We start from the raw sequence: 19,749 nt of genomic DNA on the forward strand, positions 1-19,749 counted from the left end.
ATGTACTGTGTTTGGGCCTGATCAAATTCCCACAGAAGTGAGGAGTCCTTCCTTTTACTTTAATGGGAGTTGGACGGGACTATTGTGCTATAGATAAGTATGGCATCTCCAGAACGAAGTGGTCTCTGTTTAAGGAGAAGTAACTTAATCATTAGAGTTCTGAAAACATTCTCCTTTGCCACACCAACTGCTGAAGAACAAGAGGAGCCAAGTCACCCATCTCATGTGTAATGGATGTGAACAAACCAGAAAAGAGTCAAATGACCATCCTTTAATTCAAGTGAATTTCTTGTTTTTTTAATAGTTTTTAAGTGGATTTTATCAAGTTTAGTAAGACGCAGAATGGTTTTTTTGTAATGGTTTGTACAAACCATATAATTCTTTTGTTTATTTCTCTAGTACATAAGGCTTCAGTGCCCCCCAAAATAAATAAAAATTCATGCTGTGACCCAGCTCTCGTACAATAACAAGTCGCTGTGTGCATGTGAGAGAAATGTAAAAATGATGGAGACGGATTGGATTTAATTTCCAAGTTTCTAATGATCTGTTATTTAAAGTAAATTAATAAATTAGTGGGCTGGAGACAGAGAAGTTTTAAATTAATTTAAAAGTACCTTTACAATTAGGGTGACCAGATAGCAAATGTGAAAAATCGGGACATGGGGTGGAGGGTAATAGGCGCATATATAAGAAAAAGTCCTGAATATCAGGACTGTCCCTATAAAATTGGGACATCTGGTTACCCTATTTACAATGTAATTTTCCTTATACTAGTTTTCACTGGTGTTTCCACAGTTCAAAGTTATGCCAGTTTTTCAGTGAATCCAATCTTAGTTTCACATGTGTTGGGGGAAAGCAGATACAAAGATTTCACCACATACTTCTCTCTTTTGCTGTGTTGCAATTGTAGATAGAGTCTGCAACCCTACCATAAAAGGCAAGGCTGCTCCCACATCTGTTGGTGAGGGAAGAGGGCCAGGGATCTAAAAGATGTCAGGCCAGCCTGTCAATAAAAAAATGACAATAAATGTGAGTGCAAATGGAGTTGCTAAAGGTACTGGTATTGTTCAGCTGGAAGAGGAACTGGGAGACTTTTCTTATGGTGTTCACAATAGGACTGAAGACTAAGATAAACAGGATATACCTGAAAATATGATCTCTTTTCTTTAAGGTTTCCAAAGAAACTACAGAGACTCCTACCTCCTTTCTGTACTCTTATGACCAAAGATGGTCCTACCCCAATACATACTCTTTCTCCTATTTTTGGATATTACTTTTTTAAAAAGTCATTTATTTAATACATTACATATTCAGAGATGTTTCGGAGGAAGGGTTTTGTGTAGGTTTATATGAACATCCGTGTGTACTTTTTTTTGGTTGTGATCATTGTGAACACAAGGTTTTGTGAATAAAAATTGCATTATACTAAAGCTTCTAGTTATGTTTGTTTGATCTTGCTGTATGTATTTTTCTATTCCCTGACAGCTTTTGTCCTCATTTATGTCCATGGAATCTGAACCTTCAATGGGTGCAAACAAATTTAACAGAACAAAATGTAACTCTTGTTTTAGTTTGGAAGCAATCTTTCCTAGACGGTTTCCCCTCTTGCAGCATTCCCTTGTAGTAGTAGTTTTTTCACATGTAAATGAGAGGTGACTACTTATACATGGTAGAAACAAGAATAGAACATTTTATGCAAAAGAGTCAGTACTGTCATGTTCTGGTATTACTCCTACCAATTTATATTGACAGAAATGGTAAAATCCCACCCTGGAACAAATCACAAGTCTAAACACATTTGCTGCAGGCAAAAATTGGCTTTTCTCCCCTAGCCTGCGAGGGAAAAAAAGTGCTTTTTACCTGCAAATATAGGCTTTAATCTTTGCTGGAAAATAGAAAAAAGTTTGACAGAATTGCTAAATGTTTTGCTTTTCAAAAACTTTGGGCAAAATGTGATATTTGTGACATTTGTTTTGTTTTGTAGGGGTGATAACACTTACCCACAAGATTGTTGTGAGGACCAGATAGTTCACATGTATACAGAGCCTTAGAGGTGTGGAGTGTTACTGAAGTGCTAAACATACTAGTAAAAGTTTCCAGCTCAATTTTCTCATCCATTGGTTGGAAAATGCAATATATGTAGTCAAGAACATGTATTCCACTTTGAAGTCTCTATAAATGAGAGCCAGCTGAGACATCATCTTTCCTCTCCTGGCACTTCACCATTTTCTAGTCATTGCTGGATAAAACTGCATCTCGTTTAGAAATCAGTAATATTTAATTCCTTCTTGAGAGCATTTCAGAGAAAACTGCATGGTTACACTGAAAGAAAAAAAAACATGCACAGGAATTGTAATACAGAAATGGATTACTCAGAAAGACAGAAAAATCATGTTTTGCTGTTATGCATGCAAGCATTTGGTACTTATTTTAGCCAGTCAGGGCACTGTGCCATATGTTTACTGTAAACTGTGTAATCCTCCATTGTTCATAATGTAATGTGTTTTTTCAACAGACATGTTCTGTGACTGAGCAATATGTTTTCTTTATTCTTATTTTAGAGTGCTCATGTATTAGAGCGAAATATTTCTTTTGGAAGTGCAGACCCATCTGTAAGCAAGCAGTTGCTCGAAACTGAGTCTGTCTCTCTATCTAAGGTCAGTGTGGGAATGGGATGATCTCTGTGTGCCTACTTTGCATGTTTTTTAAATAAATGTTTTAACTAGTAACTTTGTTGTGGCAGCTTTTGTGGGTGGGCTGTCAAGTATGATGCAGTTCAAGTCCTACAGCTTCTGGTTCCCCAAATGAGACTAGAGTAAAGCATACCTTTAAATGTCAGACAAGAAAGTTTTTAATAGGGTTCACACTATTAAAATGAAAGATTTGAATCAGTATAATGTCCTGAAGCACCTAGAAGAAGCATGTTATTAATGAAAACACAGGATGCCTAGATCTCTCTTTCAATGGGGTGAAAGAGAGAGACATAGGCAATTTGGGGAAGAGTTGCTTTAAGTATAAGGAAGCTTGTAGTCTGGCAGTAGATTAATGCCATAACATGCAGGGGTTAAGAGACTCATTCTGAATCCACATTTTCCAGGGCAGCAGGGACTAAGATAGCTGTGGAGACAGCACACTCAGTCCCAGGGAAGGGAACCTTATTTGGGTTGATTTGCCACAGACCTCTCTGGTTGACTTTGGAGCAGTATTGTTGGATTCTGGAAAGAGCCATATCCAGAACTTCTCATCTGGATGGGTAGTTGGCAAAGCACAGGGGTACTGAGAATGTGTATGTGGGTAAAAGGGAAAAACTGAGAGGTGGGGTCTCCCAGTGCATCTTGAGTTTCATCCATTTAGGCCTGAATCTTGAGCTTCCTGGAAGTCAACAGGGTCCATGCAGATGCAGAGATCTGTCTGCACAAAGTTCAGTGATTATAAGATTCTTATGGTTGGGACCATATCTTCCGTTATGTTATTATGTAAAGTACCTGGCACAAATTCTCCTCTTAACAAACAATACATATTAATTCCATACAAAACAGCTATTTTTTTAAACTGTACTGAAAAGGCAGGGGTGTAGTGGAGACTGGTGATGTGACAATGTTATTAAAGGTCATCTGCACACAGGACAAGAGTTAAGGTTGCCCAGGCAATCTTATCTTTGCCATTTCCTGACTTTGGAATGCTTCACTTTCCAATCTTAATGTTTTTTTAATTTTAAAATGGAATTTCCTAGGTTTTTTAAAAATATTTTTTTTATCATATGCAGCTATTTGCATAAAGCTCACCTGTGCATTCCTTGTATCCTGCTGCTGCTCTGTGCCGGGCTGGTCCATTATGTAACTTATGGTGACACTCTCAGGGGACCAAAAATGCAGCTGGGAATCAATGTTAGATAAAGTGTCCCAGCCATATTATAGAATCATAGGACTTGAAGGCACCTTGAGAGGTCATCTAGTCCAGGCCCCTGCACTCATGACAGGACTAAGTATTATCTAGACCATCCCTGACAGGTGTTTGTCTAACCTGCTCTTAAAAATCTCCAAGGATGGAGATTCCACAATCTCCCTAGGCAATTTATTCCAGTGCTTAACCATCCTGACAGTTAGGAAGTTAGCTGCAATTTAAGACCACTGCTTCTTGTCCTATCCTCAGAGGTTAACAAGAACAATTTTTCTCCCTCCTCCTTGTAACAACCTTTTATGTACTTGAAAACTGTTATCATATCTCCTCTCAGTCTTCTCTTTTCCAGACTAAACAAACCCAATTTTTTCAATCTTCCTTCATAGACTATGTTTTCTGGACCTTTAATCATTTTTGTTGCTCTTCTCTGAACTTTCTCCAATTTGTCCACATCTTTCCTGAAATGTGGCGCCCAGAACTGGACACAATGCTCCAGCTGAGGCCTAATCAGGGCAGAGTAGAATGGAAGAATTACTTCTCGTGTCTTGCTTACAACACTCCTGCTAATACATCCCATGGTGGTCGCTTTTTTTTTTTTTTTTTTTTTTTTTTTGCAACAGTGTTACACTGTTGACTCATATTTAGCATGTGGTCCAATATGACCCTCAGATCCCTTTCCACGGTACTCTTTCCTACGCAGTCATTTCCCATTTTCTCCATATCACCTTTTGATCAGCCCAGGCCCCTTTGTCTTGCTCTTCTGGCAGCAGAAAGGGGGAGTGATGGAAGAATCCTTATGCTGACTATACATCATTGGAGAATCACACGTACACTGGCGTGACTCTCACTGAGTCAAGATGGCTTTAGGATCAGATTATGATGTTGGTGAAGCACAAAGCAGATAGCTGCACTGCACTGACCCTTTTTATTTGCCAGTCTCTGACCATTTGTTTAAATTAATATATGTATGAGTTCTTACTGAAAAGTATTTAATGCCAGTGCCACCTTGCAGATCAAAGACTTTTCCCTGCAGCTAAGCTTGTAAAGGAGAATCAATGAGGTGGGGATCAGTAGACATAAAGATATATAGAGAGATTCTGTACTTACCTCATGGGGCTAATTAGTTTAAATTTCCCCCCTCAAGTGTTAGTATTTCTTATTAGGGAAGACCTTTTGCATATGTAATAAGCTCTTCTACACCAGGGAGAAAGGAATAATCATCTTAAAATAAGGTGAAGTCAAAATAAACCTGGTGCTCTTCAAAACCATGATACTTACAGGCAAGAAAAGAGAACACTGGGAAAATGCGAGTTATGGCTTCTGGAGACAACACTAAATTGTCTATGCACTTGCATGGGCATTTGATGTAGTTATTACTTTATTGTTTAGACAGATATTTCTAGTGACCCCTTTCTCAAATCAAAAATTTTTGTGATCCCCTTATGGTTACTATGAAAGTAAGCATCTGTGGTAAAAATAAGCTTATCTAATATAATTTTTTGTGTGTGTTTCAAGAGGTAGACTGAATACTCAACCTTGAAGGTTGAGGGTGTGCAGGGGTGGGATGGGAGGGGGAGGATGAGAGTGGGGTTTTCTTTGCTTTAAGTTGTAATACATTTTTCAGTGTTTCACAACCCCCCAATTGCCTTTTTTGTCCCCCCCAGAGGTTGTGACATACCAGTTGAGAAACACTGGTGTGGAGCTATGAGAAATAGTATTGGTGAGCACATTATTATGCAGGCACAAGTAGCTTTTTAAACTAGAGCAGACTTTTGTTGACCAGAGAGGCAGCAAAGGGGTATAAATAAGGGCAAAACTGTTTTGCATAGTCACCTTATACTTTCGTTGCTGTCTTCCCCTTCAAAATATTAAGCCATAATTTTGGCTTGAGTCATATAAATTGTAATTCCTGATGGCTGCTAAGTGTGGAGAAAGTGGACTAAAGAGCCCTCACATAGGTACACGAATTATAGGGGATGTAATGGAGTTATACAGAATAGTCAATCATATGGAGAAAGTAAATTGGACACTGCTATTTAAATTTCTTATAATGCAATGAAGCCGAATAGCAGAAACTGTAAAAGGAAATACATTTTCCTAAAGCACAATTAGCCTGCGGAACTCTGTACCACAAGATACCACTGAGGTCAAGCACTTAGTACGATTCAAAAAATGATTAAACATTTCTATAAAAAACAGAGCCCATCCACAGTTACAGTAGAGAGGATTTTTAAAAATCATAAAATTTGGAAGGGATGTAAATTCTCATGCTTTGGGCCACTAACTGACAGGAATTAGGAAGAATGTCCTCTATGGTCAAGTTATTCTATAATTTGCCTACTTTTGGAGTTTCTTGTTCCTTCTTCTGGAGACTTTTGGCCTTGGCCATTGTCGGAGGGAGGATAGTGGACTGGATGGAGCACTGGTTTGATCTATTCTCTGCAAGCATAGTGTTAATATGTACCCATAATTTGGCTATGAGAGTGCCTTGTACAGCTCTTCACACAATCCATGGTTTCTAAGAGAAGGAATAATACCAGGTTGTTATTAGAGACCACTGGTGAGTCAGGATGTATAAATATTCTAACATGAAGACTGTGCCCCTGACTCCTTCACCATATCTGCTAAGCCCATCTACATTTCCTGTTAGGGAGGGTATGTGGAACAATGTCTACAGTTTTAATAGATGGTCAGAGTTGGGACAGCCAGCTGTCATCTTGTATTTCCCCTTCTGCTTGCAAATGTGTTGGTGTGTGCCCACTGTACGTTTACCCCTGCCAGACTTTACCTGATTAATATACAATTAATAAGTATGAAATGCCATTTCTTCTCTTAACACACAGTCCTGCTATACACATGTATGAATCTGCAACCCAAAGTTCTTGGCTGCTTATAGCGCCAGATTTTTAAAAGAGCATAGCTTCAGTGTAGTTAGGTAAATAAGGGCCAGATTTCTAAAAGTGCTCAGAACCCAGTAGTTCCTACTTCTGAAAATCTGCCCGCTTATTTTGGTGTCTAAATGGGTGCTGAGCAGTTTTGTGTTCTGAGCACTTGAAACTCTGGGTCACGTAATATGAACAGCTTTGCATCATATATATATTATAAATTTAAAATATTATTTTTATACTTTTCCACCAGGAACCTGACAGCTGGGAAATCATAGAGGGGCTGAAAATAGGCCAGACTAATGTCCAGAAACCAGACAAACATGAAGGTTTCATAATGAAGAAAAGAAAATGGCCTTTAAAAGGCTGGCACAAGGTAAATGTCTCTTGGGAGGAACTAGTTAATATCAATTAATTGTGTGTGTTTAAATCTTTGGTTTGTTAAGCCCATGCATTGTTAAATAATCCAAATTGGTTGAGACGGGCATGTGACACTCTACCGTTCAGTTACCGGTCATGAGACTTTGATGATAAAAATCACCCTTGCAAGGTTACCTCTTGGCTGAGAAAGGATCATGTGATCATCTGACCTGCACCAAAGAAGGCTTAACACAGGTTAACCCTGAATTTGCAGCACAATCATTGGAAAGAGAGACAAACTTATTCCACACACTGTGCAGCATTTGGGCACTAGTTTGGTATAGATGTCTGCCTGGAATGGCTAGTCTCACCTTTACAGTAAAAGTAAGGACATTTGCATTTCTGTATTGCAGTGAAATCTTTTAATAGCAGTGAACTCACTTTTCATTGAACTTGATTATGAGGCAAATCCTACCCCCTCCTCTGCAGGTTTGGCCCCACATGAAACAGAATTGCTGTGCAGGTGGGGTATGGTTTGGGGAGGAGTATGCACATGCTGGGCAGGGAGGAACCAAGACCCAAAGGAGCATAGGAGTGCTAGGACTGGGGAGCTGACTCTGTCTTTTAGGGCTGGTCTTCACTACGGGGAGACTGACGCTGCTGCAATTGATGCAGCAGGGATCGATATAGCGTGTCTAGTGAAAACCCACTAAATCGACAGCAGAGCGCTCTCCGGTTGATCCCTGTACTCCAGCAATCCGAGAAGAATAAGGGAAGTAGTCGGGAGAGCATCTCCCATCGACATAGCGCAGTGAAGTAGCTGGAGTAGCGTAACTTAGGTTGACTTGCCCCCGTAGTGAAGACAAGCCCTTAGGCTGGAGTAAGCAGCTCTGAGGCATGGCTGCTTCCACTCCATGGCCCCCACCACAGGAGCCAGCCTAATTACTCAGTTGTAACAGAGGGGATAGGATTTGAGCAGAGGGTTCACTATTGCTAACATTGCAGTTGGCACATTACTGTGCATTGTAACAATTCAAGTTTTTCATCCTACTTCACTTAAAATGAACTTTTACTCTGAGTTCACCATGAGTAGTTTGTTTGCACTGTAACTTATGCTTCATTTGGCTGTTCTCTTATTACTGAGATGTAAAAAACAAATAATAAAAAAAATCTCCTGCTAGTTCCTTCTCTTTGTTGCACTGATTGCCTGCCCACTCCACCCTCTGGTGTTTTTGCTTGCTGGGCTGGTGACTGGGTTCAGCTGTGAGATGGAACTATGAATGCACAACAGCAAGGCCACCCGCCCAAAAGCCATTCTTTCCTTTAATTAGTTTGCAGACATTGCTGCCCATATTTAATTTTATTAGCTGCAAAAATTGCTGTTACTGGATTTAGGTCACTATATTTATGTCAAAACAATTACCATCTTTTTGTTTGAGCAACAAGCTGTGTGCTGTAAGGACTGACCTGCCTCTCTTTGACTCAGAGTAATTTTCCAGTACAAAATATATGTTGCTGAAAGAAACAGAAAGGCCTGCTTTTATTCACAGCTTTTTCTGGAAGAGCATTAACCATGTTTTTGCTAAGCAGTGTGGACTGTATTCATAGGTGAGTCTAAAATGGTGGGTGTAAGTAATATTTTTCTCCTCCTCCCCACCCACTATATATTGCGCTGACTTAGTCTCATTTGTGGTTACCAAAATGTAGCTTCCACACATCTGTCCCGTTGAATCCTGAACACCTGTTCACCTTAGGTTTTTTCCCCCCAATAGTTCCTATAAACATAGTATTTAAGTGCTGACACATTATCCTGAATTTGACCTACTGAAAGTAAGGGCGTTTATGTTGGTGTAACTCTCACACTGAGGGACCAGAAGAGAAGAGTTTATCAAGAAAAACAACTAATGGGACATGTAAGAATGTATAGCATAAAGCAAGGCACCTCCTACTTCAATATGCACTAACTTAGGCTTCTTCACACCACGTTATATATTAGTAAGGGATTGTAACAGGATAACTGGCTCCTTAAATGGAATCAGGCTCAGCTCTCCTGTTCCAATCTAGTTGTGACCTAGTTTGGTGTAATGAGGCAGGCCGGGCTGCCCCCTGGTATTATAAATGGGAGATAGCACAAAGATGAGAAAATCCAGATCCCAGAGTTGAGAGAGGGAGAGTTGGGAGTTTGGAACCCAGAGAGGGCGCTCAGATGAAGAGCAGAACTGGGTTGAGAGCTTCAGGGTGGGTGCCCCTGAAGAAAGGTGAGAAGGTGAGAGTTCCTAGTTGAGATATGGAGCCACATCAGGCTGGTGAAAGCAGAAGGTGGGAAGGTAGCCGGGGGTGGGGGAGCAGGTGTGTGTGTTTGTGTGTGAGAGAGAGAGCCCTACAAACTTGAATGTACTGCTTGTGCTATGCTGGGGAATTCTGGATTATGACTGTGGTACTTCTGTAATCAATTAACCTTACAAAGGGCTATTTATACTTGGAAAGCTTACATAGAGTTACTGGGGACTCCAGAAGAAAGGGGAAACTGAGGTAGAAACACCAGTCGTGATGCAGCCTGCCACTGGAGGACATCCCTGATGGGGCAGCGTTCTCAGTGGGGCTCTAAGAAAGCGAATCTAAGGGAGTCTAACCTTGTATCCCTTCCAAGGGCCAAATGATCAGCTCCTTGCATGTATTGGTGATCAGTTACATTGACTCAGGTGGGTCTACTCATGTGAATATCTGTTAATGGATGTGAATAAGTGGATCACAGTCTGACCCTGGGTCTTTATCCCATTTTTACAAATCACATACAAATACGATATCCTCAACTTGCATTCAAGGACTGGATTCATTAAACTGTTTTTCGGAATGCCTACATGATGTGTCGTCTCTGTAAAAAATACAGTGTGCTGGGAGATGGTGAAAAATTCTAAAGACAGTAATTGCAGCACATGGTACATCAGCAATAATACACTAACAGTTTACATTTGCTGTATGTAGCATATTTCATCCTGATGGGTCTCAAAATGCTTTGGTAACATAAGAGATTCCTTTGTATAATTTGTATATTAGTTTATCCATTACCCAAATGCAGCATGGTTTGGAGTGAAATGATGTGGCTGTTTCCTCTGCAATATTCAAAACTGCACTACAGTTTAGAATAGGAAATGGGAGGAAAATACTTTTATCTAGTGGAAAGTGTGGGAGAAATGTAGAAAGGCAGAATTACCTGCCACTGACATCTCTACCCTTACAAAAAAATTCCAGGGGGTCTTTAATGGCCATAATTTGACTGTACATCTCCTCCAATGAATGTCTCCAGCAACACAGTTCCCCCACATACCAGGTTGAGGCATTGGTGTCACCTCCTGAGTCACTAGCATCACTTCATGCAGCACTGTCATGAGGTACTTACAGCAGTCTCTGATTCAAGTACTGGCCCTGCCCAGGTTGTTACATTTAACAGGATCACAACACGAGAAGTTTGTCATTCCTCTCTACTCCAGTTTCCTCAGAGGGCTTGCCTAGACTAAGAGAAAAGGTGCATGTTAAAAATACAACTTGCCCTTTTTAAAATGTTAGGGCTTCACTAGATTAGGATCCAAAGGTGTGATGTTAGCACACATTAGTTAACATCTTTTAAAAGTCTAGTGAATAGAAAGCACACTGCCTTCAACACATGCTAGGCTGGTTAAGATAAAACCCACTGCCTCGTCTATGCTACAGTTTCAGAATGTGTTAGCTAATCCATTCTAACAACGCATCTTTTATGCTAGTAAGGACAAACCCTCAGAGTAGAGAATATTGTTCTCTGGCCATTCTCCGTCATGGGGGAGAGATGTACGGTGGTGGAGTAGTGAGTCTCAGCATGGAGGTCAAAGGACCACAGGAGTTAGATGGTTCTACCTTTTGGTCTAGGAATAGCTTTGGGTTTCCTTTTTCCTGGATGAGGAAGCTAGAAAAGCCATTAATGTGGAATGTGACTAATGTGAGCGGGAAGAAAGCGATGCAGAGCTTGAAGAAGCCAGTGACCACCTTTTTTAAAATGGTAAGCTGGAGTGTCAGCCCTATAGACCTCTCTGGACTGGTCAGAGAGCAGGAAGCTATCTTGGGCTACCGAGCATTCCCAGGGCAATTCCTGCGAGACCTGTCTGTTATGCCTAGAAGATAACTGCTGCCAGAACAAATGAGAGCCAATAGTCAATTCAGTACTGCATTTACAGGCTTCTTTCTGGCTCCAGATTCTAACTGCAAGGTGCAATGGGATAACAAACTTGCTTTCATAGCTGTGATTTTACATAGTTAAAATTGTATTTGATCACTAAGAAGGGACTGTATTTTTTTACTGCAGCGCTTTTTTGTCCTGGATAATGGAATGTTGAAGTATTCAAAGTCACCAATTGATGTAAGTAAAACTCAAGGCCATTCTTAAATGTTGATTGAAAGCTTGGCCTGCTATGTGATTAAACCTCGTCACACTATGGATTCTTAAAGGAACACAAACTAGCAGATCATGGCTGATGGGTTCCAAATGGGTAGTGCTGCTTCCATGGAAGACCACTGTGTGTGCTCTGCATGGATTTAAGATGGATGGGGAAGACGCAGGGCTTAGGGACCTCTGCTCTTCATGACATAGTCTCTTCACTGACTCACTGGGGCTATCCTGGTGAACTGATGTTGACTGGGTCAGCATTAATTTGCATAGCTTCGCACTTTGCTCAGTGACCTACCTCAAAAGATCAGGTTGAGCTGGTGGCCAGGAACACCTTTGGAGAATGGCTCATGGAGAAGCCAGGGTGGTGGCTGCAAGAGGCACTGCAGAGGCTTTTGCTTGCATGAACCTTACCTCCAATGAATTCATCACGATATATGAGTTTCCAGGCCTAAAGCCGCTCTCCTAAAGGGAGAGTGACAGGGAAACTCTGCAAGTGCAAACTAGAAGTTCCCAGTACCCTACATGGGAAAGGAAGATGTGGTCCATAGTTATCTGCATTGCTCATTTATATCTATGCTATAGGGTACCTCTGGATTTATTAAACTACTGATGATCAAATCCAGCTCACCTAATTCATATAAGTGTCCCCATTTAAATCAGTCACGGGCATGAAAACAATATGTAATTAAGGCTATCAGGATTTGGCCCTCTATCAGTTATTTGCCATAGCAGAGGTATCTAATATGTTTACCATATTTTTGGGTTTACTGTTGTAGCTGAGGTACAGTTATAGTATGATGGGTGAAAAAATTAGGGTTACATCTGTGACCATTATAATGAAACTATCCTCTTACTCTTGTAGCCATGTTTTATTAAGATTCTGCAAATGTATTGTATTGATAATCTTTCTGCATTTAGTCATGACTGTGTTCTATAGCTATTTTCAAATATAATACAGTGAGGATTCCCCATTTCTTGTGACTTAACCAAATTTTTCAGACAAAATTCTGCCCTTAGATTCACTGTACATTTTGACTGACCATTGGGAGATGCGCACACATGGACAGAAAGTAGGTTATTAGTCGAGCTCTAGCCCAGAGCAGAACTCTGCCTGTGCTGACTTTTATGAAAGTACAGAATAGATTAATTAAAGAGTTGTTTATTTAATGAAGGGCCTTGACTGATCAGCTGGAGGTAATTTTAACTCTTTAATTTGGTGTCTATTCTGTACAAAATCAAAATGAATCATTCTAAACTTAGTTACACTGTGGTGTGAGTCATCAAGGCTGTTTATTGGAACAGACTCTGGAGTAAGGGGCCCTCTTTTTCTCAAAACAAACCTAGTGTGCCACCGAGTTAGTACTGTTTTCTCTTGTTTTACATTAAAATCTTCTCTAAACCGGAAACTACATAAGTATTATTTCAGTGAGAGACAATAAAGCATTTGATGTTACCAGTCTCTTAACATGTCTTCTGATTTCAGATTCAGAAAGGCAAAGTACATGGAAGCATTGATGTTGGCTTATCAGTTATGTCAATTAAAAAGAAAGCTCGTAGAATAGACCTTGATACAGAAGAGCATATCTACCACCTGAAAGTGAGTAGTGTTGCAACAAGTTTTTCGTCTCTTTTCATTCACAAGGGAAATGCTTTAAATAATGGCTATAAAGGATGAAGGAAGCAGGATATCTTTATGAACGGATAATTGACAGTGGCCCTTCTTTTAGGTGAAGTCCCAGGATTCATTTGATGCATGGGTATCAAAACTGCGCCACCACAGATTGTACCGTCAGAATGAGATTGTAAGATCACCAAGGGATGCCAGCTTTCACATATTCCCATCAGCCTCTACTACAGAGTCTTCACCAGCTGCTAATGTTGCTGTGTTAGATGGAAAGGTATACAGCATCCCTTATATGGAAACTCATCTTGAAGTTAGTGTAATACTTACAGTGGGCTGGGTTCCCTAGTGGACACTGGTGGATTCTGGTTGTAAAGCTGGTGTAATCAACCATGGAAAAATCACCAAAGTAGGCAACACTGACCAGCAAGCATCTGTGGGTATGTAGCTGAAAGGTTCAGCACTTCCCTACTGCAGCCTTCATTAGTGGGTTTCCTATAGAGACCCCATTAGAGCGCTAAGCTTCCCTAAAACAATTTACACTACCCTGAACCAGCAGGGGTTAATTTGGCTCTTTATTGTTTCATAATGTTCTTCTTAGCAAACAATTTTTCAAGCTGATGCTCAGAAAGTTCTGTTTTTTTCAAGGGGGCCTGTTTGGTATTCCAGTGTGCTGTTCTGAAAAGATACTTATTAAGGACTCTAAAGTCTGTTTCAAATATATCATTTAAATTCAGATATAGAATTTAATTTCTGATTTAAAAGTTAGTGTGAAGATTAGATCGATCAGCAAAGCATGGATCTTACCAACATTTTAAATGTTCTTGTTTTGTTTTAGGTTCCACAAAATAGCTTCCCATGGCAACCCCCCATACCATGTAGTAATAGCCTTCCTGCAACATATACTACTGGCCAAAGTAAAGTAGTAGCATGGTTGCAGGATTCTGAGGAGATGGACAGATGTGCAGAAGGTCAGTGATTCTCTTTCATGTCTTTCTTTATAAGAGAGACTGTTGATATATTATAAAAAATAGTAAAAAAAAAAAAGGTTAAGATACTTCTTTATGTTAATATAAAATGGCGCAATTAAAATAATAAGCTGGTAACATTTAAAACTGTTCATTGTGGTGGAGTATATTCTTTGTCTTCACATTTCTGGATGTCACATTTTAAATTTTATTTTTGATTGTTAAAAAAAAAAATCTGAATAACTATTTTCGGTAAAATAATGCCATTCCCCTTTTAGGGCCCAGTCCTGCTTCCATTGTCCTCAGTGGGAGCAGCAGGTGCTCAGCACTACTGAAAATTGGGCCACTTACTTAGAATCATAGAATATCAGGGTTGGAAGGGACCTCAGGAGGTCATCTAGTTCAACCCCCTGCTCAAAGCAGGACCAATCCCCAGACAGATTTTTGCCCCAGATCCCTAAATGACCCTCTCAAGGATTGAGCTCACAACTCTGGGTTTAGCAGGCCAATGCTTAAACCACTGAGCTATCCCTCCCCCATTTACGTGCCTAAATGGGAATTTAGGTACTTAACTTATATGTACTCAGGCTTTGAAATTTGGTCTCGTTTTTCTGAAAATTACAATGATCAAAACTACTGGAGTAAATTTATTAAGATTCTTCATCTTTAAATACATATAAATGGCATACTTCCATTTTTTACTTGTTTCATTCACTCCATCTCCAAAAATATGAAATATAATAAAATTTGGTAAGAAGGCAGGGAATTCACTCTTGTTTTATTATGGTTTGTTCTGTTTTATTTTTTTTTTTTTTGCCACCAAAATTATTTATTTAAACAGAATCAAATGGCTAGCAAAGTTAGCTGAGCAGAGAATCTAATGTCTGGCAGAATTAAGTATGCAGTGAGTGAAATCATTGGCAAATAAAGTTGATTGGCCAAATAATAGGCACTAGGGACCATTTTCCAAATGGTGAAACAGGTTCTCAGACTATGAGTAATGTATGTCTGATACCAAATGAAGATACTGAAAGAAAGCAGAATTTGGAGTGATGTGAGAAAACATAAGCCTCAAACCCTTACACATATACTTCCTTTTATGCACATGCAGTCGTGTTTGCAGGGTTGGGGTAATAGTTGCAGAAGTGCCTAGTGATCCTACTAACTGCTAGGGCAGAGAAGATGGTGGCTTTATGCTGGTGGCAGAAGAAGAGGGTAGCGATCCAACAAGTGGGTCTGAGGGCTAATTGCCTCCTCCTCTGGTGCCTGTCTCTGTCCCTTTTGCAGAAAGATGAGGTTATCAATTGGTACATAATCCTTATTATAGAGTCTGGACTGCATGACGGAGCAAATTCCAGTCTTGATTTCTTTGTAGTACTATAGTATAGACAATTGTGCTCTCTGCTGGTTTATGATACCAGAGTAAAAACTGTCTCCCCGTCAAAGTACTTAATGTATTTTCCTTTTTATATGCGTTAGATCTTGCACACTGCCAATCAAACCTTGTGGAACTTAGTAAGCTTCTTCAAAATTTAGAAATTCTACAGAGGACTCAATCAGCACCGAACTTCACAGACATGCAGGTAAATGTATTTGAAAACCTGGTTCGTAGATGCTCTAGTCATTAAATACCTTTTGGGTTTGAAACATTTCCTACGTATGGCAAAGGATGTTGCATTTTAAATCAGACTACTTTATGTTCTGGAATTTTAGTACTCCTGTGATTAACAGGATAATTTAATAATGATTGCACCACATTGTCAACCTCCCTTCCTCCCTCTCACCCACCCCTCCCAAAAAACCCACCACGAAAAACATCTTATTGATATAAGATCTTTTACTAATTTGAGATAGATGGGTTTACTCCTATGTCCTTTGCCAAAAATAGAACGAAAAATATAACTAAATAAAAAAGTATGCTGAGTGCTGTTACCCTGCTGTATATGGTATGTTTAAGTAGAGGTGAAATTTAATGGGATAGGAGACTGAAACCTGGAAGGTGTCAAGCACCTCCTGAGTAGTGTTGAATGCTGTCAGTGCCTGAGCACTCCAGACAAGTGGGAGTTCAGGGTGCTCAGCACCTTATATGATTGACTCAATAATGTAGACAGTCACAAAGAGCTGAGAGGACTGATTCTGTTCCCACCAATCAGAGTGAGTTTGCCATTGATTTCAGTTGGAGCAACAGCAGGCCCCAAATCGTGAAGACTTCATTAATTTTTTACTCACTCTTTGCTCATGTAAAACTCCTGTTGACTTCAGTGGGGGTGAAACCCAGGCCCATCTGAGCTCAATGGAGGTGTTTTCTAAAGGTGTTTTGCCATTGAATTTTCTGGGGCCTGGATTTCACTCTGGGAGTTTTCTCTGAGTAATGACAGTAAAAATGAATAAGAATGCAGGATTTTGCCTAAATATTTTGTGCTGACAGATAAAATATACTTAGTAATTTTGTTAAATATACAGTTAGTTATGGTATAATGTTTGTCTCTAGTGCTTAATAGTCTTGTTTTAATTATCCTGTGGCTAACTTTGTAGGTAGATCAACAGAGTGAGCACCAGAGTTTCCATTCTGTCTTTAGTCTCCTATATATTGATGTCTAACATTATGATTCTTTACTAACTGCTGTCCTGTCTGTGTCAACTTAATAGTGCTTTGTTGCTTTTAACTATTTGTGTAATGTAGGCTAACTGTGTAGATATTTCAAAGAAAGACAAGCGGGTCACAAGACGATGGAGAACAAAAAGTGTCAGCAAAGATGCAAAAATACAACTTCAGGTACTGAATTCGTATTGTTTGCCTTTCCATTTTACTTTCAGATTAACATGTATATGAAAGCAATTGTATAAAATAATCAGTACATTGAATCCTGATGGTTTGATTTCAAGCCTGAGTTGGTTATTAAAACCCTAGATAAGATAGTGAGAAATATATTGATTTTACTCTCATTGGTATGAAGACATTGCCAAGAAAAGAAAGGTGAAGGAATTGAGTGCCAGTGTCAGTTAGGATACAAAGAAGGCAATATGTATATAATGCTCAGCATATTAAGTATGTAGCTATTATGGAGGGCAATTGATCTGGAGACACTGAGATAAAAACAGAAAACAAGAATAGAATACACAACAAATGCAGCCCTCTTAGGCCAAGTCTGCAGGGAGCTTTACCAGTGGGACTTTCCCCCTCAAAGTTCCCTAGTTGTAGAAAAGACCATTCTGTGAATTCTTAGTTTCCATGACACAAATTTACAAATAATTCATTATACGAGGGGAGAGCAATGTCTCTGCCTTATGCTTCAACTACAAGGAAAATCATAAGAGACAGATTGTGTACTGAAATAAACACTTTACACTGGTATTTTAGTCAGCTCCACAATGCCCTCCTATGTTTTGTGTGAAACAACTGTGAATTTTGGGGTCTGTTTATTGTAATTCTCCAACAACAGGTAACAAAGCTGTGTTCAGCATTAGATATCAATCAAATGTACTTATTGTGAATGGCTACATAAATGACTGTGTAAGATATTAATTCCTTATAACAGCTTGTGGTCCATTTAAATACACTGACAGTAGTAAGAGCTTTGCAAATCTTTGCGGTGTCCCCTAGAGTCAGTTAAGGAGCTCACTGTGATTCATTTGAAATTGATAGCCTGAAACATAAAGTTAAATAATAAAGTATAAACGGTTACAGTTTCCTGGCATTAGTGATGTCTGTTCACCAGGTCTTCACTATACTACATATTCAAAATGGGTGACAGAGCTGAGCATATATTAGTATTACAAGTCTGCATGGAAGTAGGATTCTGGTTGATTGACATTTCTAACTGCCTCGCTCTCAGAGGATAATTGCCATTTCAGGCCATCTGTTCCCCTGCTGCTGCACAACACAGAGGCAGCAAAAGTGCAGGAGAAAGGACTTTAAGGTCCCTAAAGGGGGAAGTGGAGCCAACGTGGCATGCTCTTCTCATCCATCACCTGACTCTTGGAGAAGCCCCGGTGCACAAATATCACTTGGGACCTGTGAGTTCTGCAGCATGTAGAGGAGCTATAAAGCAGCTACTGAGGGGGTAGCATATAGCCATCAGCAAGACATTTCAGTGGGCCATGCTTCCAGGGGGTGGGAGATGAGGGAGCAGTGTAGACGGATGCCCTTCTGTATGGAAACCCTGAGACCTACAGGTATAGATCCACACTTAAAACAGCTCAAATATAAGATGCTATGAGGGATTTTGTTCCGCGCTCTGGCATCACTGTATAAAGAAGCCCACAAAAGAGCGGAGGAGAATTCCCCCAATGCAGGCTACCACAGTCAACCCTGCGCTAGCCCCCTCACAAGCACAGGGGCATGCTGGGGGAAGAGCCATGGTTGGAAGGGTCCATAGAGCACAACGTTGTGGTCATTCTGGCTTGTCTTGCAAGCCATAGACAGTATCAGAGAGGCTATCATAACTTGCAGCCACCTCCCAGTCTGCTTTAGTTATGCTGAGGGCTATTTCTGTCCCAGAATCAAGAGGGCACACAAGTGATTTAAAACGCTGTTGCCTCTGTCTCCCTAAAATGTGCTTTCTGTGCCGCATCTCTTGGCGGCACAGCTCAGAATCTGACCCATCCTGTCCTGAAGGCCACACTCTTTGTTCTTAGCATAGCCCTGGTCTACGCTACAAACTTATGTCAGTATAACTACATGGCTCAGGGGTGAGTGACGTAATTCTACGAATCTAACCCCCCAGTGTAGACAGCACTATGTCGACAGGTGGGCTTCCCCTGTTGACATAGCTACTGACTCTCGGAGAGATAGAGTACCTGCGCCGATGGGAGAAGCTCTTCTGTCAGATGGATAGTGTCTTCACTAAGCGCCACAGTGGTGGTGCTGTATCGATGCAACACTATGAGTATTGACAAGCTCTTCATCTTAAGAGGTGATTGCCTCAAAAACCCAGAGTTTTTAGGATAGCTTGTCCCTGTTAGGTTTTGCCTTAGGGAGGGGAATAGAACACTTGTGTGGGTCTGCTAATGGGATATTGAGTCTATCCCACAGCCGTAGACAGGATGGACTTTATTATTCATAAGCCTTCCCTAATAGATGGGTGTTTGATCTAGCCTTGAATATTTCCATTAAGTGGAATTCCACAGTCTTCTTTGTCAGCTTGTTCCATTGCCTAATGATAGAACCATGTGGAAAAGGTCTTATTTTCTTTGTCTTAAAGATCTAACAACTTTTTTTTTTTAAAGAAACAGTAATGCTTTTCAGCGTAGACATATACCAGATCCATGAATTTGAGTGGCTTTGTACCTTTGGCTTTGTATCTTGTAATAGTTGCTTGAAAATGTGGATTTAGGGTATTTGCATTTAAATTGATACTACTTCTATGTAGTGTCAGTGGCAGAGTTGGAATTAGAATTGGGGTCCCAGATTCCTACTCCTGTGCTCATCCCTATAGACAATATGGACGCTAACAAAATCTCTTCTAGATTTCTATGTACTGTGTTCTACATCTGTTTTTGTAAATAACATTGCTTTTGTTGTATTCCTACTAATGTATGTTTCTGGAATATTCACTCTAGTTATACATTAAAACACATGTTTTTATCCTGCGA

At 40.0% G+C, this 19,749-nt stretch overlaps 1 protein-coding gene across 7 annotated transcripts in view; it reads left to right on the forward strand.

The window, feature by feature from the left end:
- OSBPL6 (oxysterol binding protein like 6) overlaps window positions 1-19,749 on the forward strand; it is a 194,992-nt gene that overhangs the window by 112,821 nt on the left and 62,422 nt on the right. For 6 of the 7 annotated variants that reach the window (XM_045031682.1, XM_045031680.1, XM_045031684.1 and 3 more), the window contains 8 exons: window positions 2,562-2,657; window positions 7,039-7,161; window positions 11,482-11,535; window positions 13,049-13,162; window positions 13,293-13,463; window positions 14,025-14,157; window positions 15,634-15,737; window positions 16,838-16,930. In XM_045031682.1, the coding sequence (XP_044887617.1) occupies window positions 2,562-2,657; window positions 7,039-7,161; window positions 11,482-11,535; window positions 13,049-13,162; window positions 13,293-13,463; window positions 14,025-14,157; window positions 15,634-15,737; window positions 16,838-16,930 (888 nt within the window). Of the gene's footprint in view, window positions 1-2,561; window positions 2,658-7,038; window positions 7,162-11,106; window positions 11,179-11,481; window positions 11,536-13,048; window positions 13,163-13,292; window positions 13,464-14,024; window positions 14,158-15,633; window positions 15,738-16,837; window positions 16,931-19,749 lie in introns of those variants that run through there. The other variant, XM_045031686.1, reaches the window with a different exon arrangement.

This window comes from Mauremys mutica, chromosome 10, assembly GCF_020497125.1.
Source record: "Mauremys mutica isolate MM-2020 ecotype Southern chromosome 10, ASM2049712v1, whole genome shotgun sequence".
Lineage (NCBI taxonomy): Eukaryota > Metazoa > Chordata > Testudines > Geoemydidae > Mauremys > Mauremys mutica.